This window comes from Phoxinus phoxinus, assembly GCF_949152265.1.
Source record: "Phoxinus phoxinus genome assembly, chromosome: 1".
Taxonomy (NCBI): domain Eukaryota; kingdom Metazoa; phylum Chordata; class Actinopteri; order Cypriniformes; family Leuciscidae; genus Phoxinus; species Phoxinus phoxinus.
The window spans coordinates 5,603,413-5,610,536 of NC_136876.1; the positions used below are offsets into that span (position 1 = coordinate 5,603,413).

Consider the following 7,124-nt stretch of genomic DNA (forward strand, 5'->3'; position numbering starts at 1 on the left):
TTATGTTCTGGATTCGAGATCTCAGACTGAAGTTTGACCAATCAGCTGTGAGCAAAGAAACATATAGATGACGTAACTAATTCCCAGCTTATGAAAAGACCGCAATTGGGGCGGCAGTGGCTCAGTGGTTAATGTAGGTTGTCTACAAACCAGAAGGTTGGTGGTTCAATCCCTGGTTCCACCTGACCAAGTGTCGAGGTGTCCATGAGCAAGACACCTAACCCCAGCTGCTCCCGACGAGCTGGATGGCGCCTTGCATGGCCGACACCGCCGTCGGTGTATGAATGGGTGAATGTGAGGCAACTTCTAAAGCGCTTTGGTGACCATTGGGTCTGTGTAAGCGCTATATAAATGCAGTCCATTTACCATTTATTTGTTATAATTTTGATGATTATGGCTCACAGCTTATGAAAACAAAACAAAAAATTAGAATATTGTGAAAATGTTCACTGTTTCAATTCAGTTCAGTTCAATGTCAAATACTTTATTGGTGTGATTGTGTCTACAAACAATATTGTGAAATCATTACTAAACAAAATAAATAATGATAAAAAATGAAATATACAATATAACAACAACACATATTAAAGTATTATAATCAGGTGTTAACCAATTAATAAAATAATATCAAAAACAATATATATCTCTGTACAGTAATGTACGTACAATAGACATATCAAGACAAGAACAAACTCAGTATTTGGTGTTCTCCATCACCTCATTATTTGTCTGTCTTGCAAAACAAATACAGAATTACTGCAAACATTTCAAAGAAAAGAGATAAAAATAGAAACATGAGCTAATATCTATATATATTTTACTAAATGCTGTTCACTCAGATACACATTTGGAAACTCATTATGTTTTTCCACATTTAAGAATTATAAACTAAGAATAATAACTATAAATTGGAAAAAATAGGTAGGAACAAAAAAAAAAAGGTGAAATAAATCCAAATGGTTATATTTTAGCTTCCTCAAAGTATCCTGTACTTTACAGAACTGCACAGTTTGCTTTTCCTCAAGACAAGGTCATAATGTCTCCACATGGGATGTTTTTTACACAATATTGGAGCATGTTGAACACACACGACCGCTGCTTCTCTGTGTAAAGAAGTATTCTGTGGTATATACTCTGTGGTATTTGTTGTGCATTTATAAAAAAGTAGTAATAATAATAATGAAAAGTTTCAAGGACAGTTGCACTTGTATGGTCAAACACACGTTCCCTCTTCTCGTCTACAGATGATCAGTCCATCTATACACACCCGTAAGAGAAGACGAAACTCGACTCGCTGTGTTCAGTGTAACACAGCACGGTCACTGTGATCAGTGTATGAGCCGCTCACTTTCACTTCTATCCAAATGACACGTTCTTTGGCTCTCCATTGCACTTTATATGTTGCGTCCGTTATTTCCTCTTTGAGCCCAGAGTTTCTCTGATTATCTTTACTTTCCTCTTTGACTTCCCTTTCTTCGAAGATCAGCCCAGAGTCTCTCTGGATGTCTTCAATATTCGCTTTGTATTTTATGAGTTTCTTTCGATATTTCTCTATGGTCGATTGTCCCTGTATTTTCAATCTCTTAATGTCCACGTTCTCCTCAGTGGTAGAAATGGGCGATTCATTGGGTATCTTATAGCATTCTGGTGCTAGTACTTTCCCGTCCTTATTCTCCACAATTATCACCTTAAACAAGTAAGTTGGCACTGCTTTCCCTCCTACAAACTTATATTCCACACGCTTTTCGCTTTTATTTGGATAATTATTATTTGCTTTCTCTACCACAATGTTTTCCACAGGCATTCTTTTCTTTTTAGCATTATTTTCATCATCCAACTCATAGCTTTTATTTTGATCATTATGACCCGCTGACTCTCCATCGTTTGAGAGGTAAAGTGGTCCAGTGTACACATGGACGTTACGGACTTTATTTTCTGTAGCTATAACCCGACAAAAGTTCTCCAACGTTTTCCAGATGCCACGGTTAAATTTGTACTGCTGTGGTACAGCGTTGCTCAGCCAATAAGTGTCATCATTGGCTTGCTGACACCAGTTGTGATTGGCAGCCGCCGCAAGATGACCTCGGTCGTATCCCGTACCCGAATACGGATTCTCTGCTGCCTGGAACTCTTCATGAACTGATTCATCCTTTTTAAAGAGTTTATTATTATCAGCTTTATTATTAGCATTATTATCAGCTTTATTATTAGCATTATTATCAGCTTTATTATTAGCATTATTATCAGCTTTTTTAGGAGCTAGAGTACTCTCATTCAATATCTCATACACCCATGCAGCATTCCTGGTTTGATTGTCATATAACGTAATGTAAAACTGATTTTGGAGTATTTGAGTGGGTGAAGGAACTTTGTCTATTAATTTATATGCACCTGCATCTGAGGCCTTGCTTTCTTTGTCTTTTTCGTCTGTTTCTGAGGCCTTGCTTTCTTTGTCCATTGCAATTATATTTGTATCTGTATCTGATCTATAGCATTCTTTGCCGTTAATCATCTCTGAGAATGGGATGCGTATGTAGACTGGTTTATTAGCACTGGGATCTCCTCCAGACTGCGGACTCTCCTTCTTCACGTCAGACTGTGCTTCTCTTTCACTCTCCTCATAACCACGACTTCTTTTCATCACCTGGAATAATATAGCAAGAGACCAGCATTTTCTTCTTCCTGAGTATTCGTGCATTGTTTTTGTTTTTCTCCAAGCTTTGTTGATGAAGTCATGTGACCAGCAGTCAGGCAGTGCTTCAGTAGTTTTATAATACTTTTGATATTTCTTTTTAATATCTTTTTCATATTTTTTAAAGTGAGAAAACTTTTTCAAATATGATGATACATTCTCAACTATTTCACCTAGTGGAACATCCTCCACATGGTTTTCAGGCATCTTAAGGCAGATGTAGAGCTAAAACACAAGGTCTTCAAGATCTTCTCTTCAAGCTGGGATAAAATAATGTGTGCTTCTGGAAAAGAAAAAAATTACTTTGTTTCAAAATTCTCCTCAATTTCAAGACTTCATTTCATTCAGAAGAAAGGGAAATATTTACTCACGTCAACAGTCTGTAATCTGTCAGATAAACAGAAACTTCTGCTGCTCTGATTTCACTTCAGTTCTTCTGTTCTACACACAACAAACACAAACGTGTGTATTTAAGCAGAACAAAAAATACAGCAAAACAGTGAAATATTATTCCAATGTAAATCAGCTGTTTTCTATGTGAATATATAAAGTGTAATTTATTCCTGTGATCAAAGCTGAATTTTAAGGATCCTTAATTTAGTCTTCAGTGTCACATGATCCTTCAGAAATTGGAAATACTCAACGCTCTCTTCTATATTGAATATCATGCTATTACACTTACAACTCCCAGTAAGATCCATATCATAGTCATATATAGTAGTTCTCATTCTCCTGGATCTGTCTGCTGCCTTTGACACTGAATCATCAGATCCTTCTGTCCACCCTCTCATTACTGGGCATCACAGGAACTCCTCTCCACTGGTTTGAGTCCTATCTCACAGGTAGGTCCTTCAGGGTCGCATGGAGAGGTGAGGTATCCGAAGCACATCAACTGACCACAGGGGTTCCTCAGGGTTCAGTTCTTGGACCGCTCCTCTTCTCAATTTACACCACATCACTGGGACCCATCATACAGGCACATGGCTTTTCTTACTATTGCTATGCTGATGACATCCAGCTTTTCCTCTCATTTCAACCTGATGATCCCACAGTAGGCGGACATCTCGACATGGATGAAGAAACATCACCTGCAGCTCAACCTGGCAAAGACTGAGCTTCTCGTCCTCCCTGCCAATCCGTCTCAACAGCACGACTTCACTATCCAGTTCACCATCATCAATGACACCATCAAGGTCGGTCAGAAATCTTGGAGTAACATTTGATGACCAGCTGACCTTCACAGACCACATCACAAAGACAGCTCGATCATGCAGGTTTGCACTGCACAACATCAGGAAGATCAGGCCTTTCCTAACTGAGCATGCAACACAACTTCTCGCCCAGGCCTTGGTTATCTCTAGGCTTGATTACTGCAATGCTCTTCTGGCTAGTCTTCCATCATGTGCAACTAAACCTCTACAAATGATCCAGAATTCTGCAGCCCGTCTTGTCTTCAACGAGCCCACGTCACTCCTCTGTTCATCTCCCTGCACTGGCTACCACTCGCTGCTCGCATCAAGTTCAAGGCATTGGCGCTTGCTTACAGATCGACCACAGGCTCAGCTCCCTCCTACTTTCACTCGCTCCTACGAGTCTACATCCCTACCAGAAGCCTGCGATCGGTCAATGAGCGACGACTCGTGGTACCATCACAGAGAGCCACAAAATCACTCTCCAGAACATTCTCATTCACGATTCCCTGCTAGTGGAATGATCTCCCTACCCTCATCCGGAATGCAGAATCCCTGACAACGTTCAAAAGACAACTGAAAACTCATCTCTTCCGTGAGCACTCATAAGATAAAAATAAAAAAGTATTTCCTTTTCCTTTACATCCTCCCTTATCTTGCTTATGCTACTCTAAACAACACCTGAACTTTGTATTTTGGGCACTTCTTGCGTTGTTTTTGCCTCTTCACGATGACTCGCTTACTTTAGTCCTAAAATGTAAGTCGCTTTTGACAAAAGTGTCTGCTATATGACTAAATGTAAATCATTCTAATATGAGAATTTGATGATCAAGAAACATTTATGATTATTGTCAGTGTTAAAAACAATGATTCTTTGATGAATATAAAGTTCAAACAAACAGCATTTGTCTGAAATAGAAAGCTTTTTGTAACATTAAACACTACTGTTCAAAAGTTTATTTTTATTTTGTTTTTTTGGGGGGAAATAAATAAAATAAATCATACTTTTATTCATCACTAAATTGATCAAAAGTGACAGTAAAGACATTTATAATGTGATTTATGAAGGATCATGTGACACTGAAGACTGGAGTAATGATGCTGAAAATTCAGCTTTGATCACAGGAATAAATTACACTTGAAAATATTTTACAATTATTTTAAATTGTCATAATATTTAACAATCTTAGCTTTTTTTTTATCAAATAAATACAGCCTTGGTGAGCAGAAGAGACTTATTTTAAAAACAATACAAATCTTACAGATCCAAAACTTTTGACTGGTAGAGTAGACGCTCCAGACTAACCCCACATCATGTAGACATGTTACTTTTTTTAAAATAAAAACTAGACAAGGTGTGGATTGAGGTAGGTTTCAAGGATTGTGAATTGGTAAGTTTTGTTAGGTTTTGAAGAAATATACAGTATACAATATACAGAGTATCATCAGCATAACAGTGAAAACTAATGCCATGCTTCCTAATGATATCTCCTAAGGGTAGCATGTACAGAGTGAACAGCAACGGTCCTAGTACTGAGCCTTGTGGTCGGATCGCTTTAAGGGTTTTCTGTTAGAACAGTGTCGTGTTTGCGGCCCCTAAGTTACTTTAACGTACTATTATCACTGTAAAGCTGCTTTGAAACAATCTATATTGTTAAAAGCGCTATATAAATGAAGGTGACTTGACTAGAGTAACAAGGAGAAATAGGAAACTATGCATTTCCCTGTCTAATGTTTCCCTAATTTTTCCAAGGTACTATTGAGTGCTGTGCCCTATGCCCAAATCTAAGTATAATATATTTATAACCAAAAAAATAATTATTATTTTGTGATTAAAAGCCTATTTTCCAGTCATATAATTTTGTCATTGTAGATTTCTTGAAAATAACAGTCTATTACAATACTTGTCGCCTTCACCTGAAAACAAAATTGCATACCGTATGATATTGTGAGCTAGTATTCGCCCATTGTATGGTCAAGGGTAAGTAATATTCCATCAATATTTATACCTAAGACATCAAAAGTAAAACTCAGAATGTCACATTCCATAATATTATGTTGATAGATTATAATTACTGAATTGATGTTTTCATCTTTAAAGTTGTTGTTAATAATTGTGAAAATGACATAAAATAGCAACTCTGATAGTGTATAATTTGCACATAGTCTTTAATCTCAATTATTGATAAGAAAGATAGAAAAAAAATATGAGGGTAAGATATTCATTTATTGTGGTGGCAACATTTGTGTAACGCGTCTGGTGCGATGTACCCCTTCTCTCAAGTAAAAATACTGTCTACTTCGGTAGGTAATCCATGGCACAATCCACTCGCCATAAGTGCTTATGTCTTTTATCCGACTTGAACCCGATAATCTTCCGTTGAAGTAACCTTAGCCAATGAACTGTGACACAACACTCACTTCTACTCTCCACTACACTCTTCTTCTTCGCCTCTTCTTGCGGTGCGACCCATCAAAATACACGTTTCCCAAAAAGATCACTTTTCAAAATGAATGACTATATATATGGACTCGTTGTGGGCTCATCTGCTTGCTTCATCGATGAGGTGTATCCTCCAACATTACTAATGCATTAAAACGCATTTTAGAATCACTAATTTACACTGGCTACATTCTTAAAAACCAAATAAAAAATAAAATAAAATCTAGGCTCTGTTCTGGGAATGTTCCAACAGAACTAAACATTCCAAGAATGCGCGTGAACTAAAAAAGGTTTTAGGAAAAGTGAAATAACAAATAAATGTAAATGTGAAAAAAGTCAAACCTGAGGAAATCGGTGTTCCAAACAGCAAACTGAGTTTTTCTGCTGGATATTATATGCGAGATGTGTCTTGTTTTCTTCTGGTCTATTCTTTTGCCACTACATTTTGGGCTTAAATAAGTGCACTCATGTTTTGTAAGATGCCTGTCAGCCAATCAGAAAGGATATCCATGTTACCGAGACATCAGATGTCTTCTCTCTTTCCAGTAAATCACATGACTTTTAGGAAAAATACCACAGTAGAGGGCCTCGGCGGGGGGAATGGGAGGCAGGATTGTGACTGTGGAAAAATGTTCTCTCTCAAGAGACAAAATCTGTGTATACACAACGGTGAAAAGTAACTTGTTGGTGTGGTGGTATCTTCTACTTTCTGAACTGTAACAGCATCAGTGGTGTAATACTTGGATTATAATCAGAATATAGTCAGTTAAATAGTCAGGCCTAGCTTTAATTTAGTTGC

At 37.5% G+C, this 7,124-nt stretch overlaps 1 protein-coding gene across 2 annotated transcripts; it reads right to left on the minus strand.

The window, feature by feature from the left end:
- Nucleotides 1–465: 465 nt before the first annotated feature.
- LOC306999807 (uncharacterized protein) lies at nt 466–6,751 on the minus strand. Of its 2 annotated transcripts, none has more exons than XM_079614800.1 (3): nt 6,668–6,751; nt 3,064–3,133; nt 466–2,975 (listed from the first exon to the last, which is right to left on the minus strand). In XM_079614800.1, the coding sequence occupies exon 3, from the start codon at nt 2,897–2,899 to the stop codon at nt 1,301–1,303; it is 1,599 nt and encodes a 532-aa protein (XP_079470926.1). In that variant the 5' UTR covers nt 2,900–2,975; nt 3,064–3,133; nt 6,668–6,751; the 3' UTR covers nt 466–1,300. The 2 variants fall into 2 exon arrangements, with proteins under 2 accessions (XP_079470926.1, XP_079470927.1); XM_079614801.1 differs by lacking the exon at nt 6,668–6,751 and adding an exon at nt 3,375–4,026 and having other exon boundaries at nt 467–2,975.
- Between the last annotated feature and the right edge of the window lie 373 nt (nt 6,752–7,124).

Excerpts from the sequence above, each read along its gene's own strand:
- LOC306999807 (XM_079614800.1), bottom strand. The coding sequence starts at position 2,899 with ATGCCTGAAAACCATGTGGAGGATGTTCCACTAGGTGAAATAGTTGAG.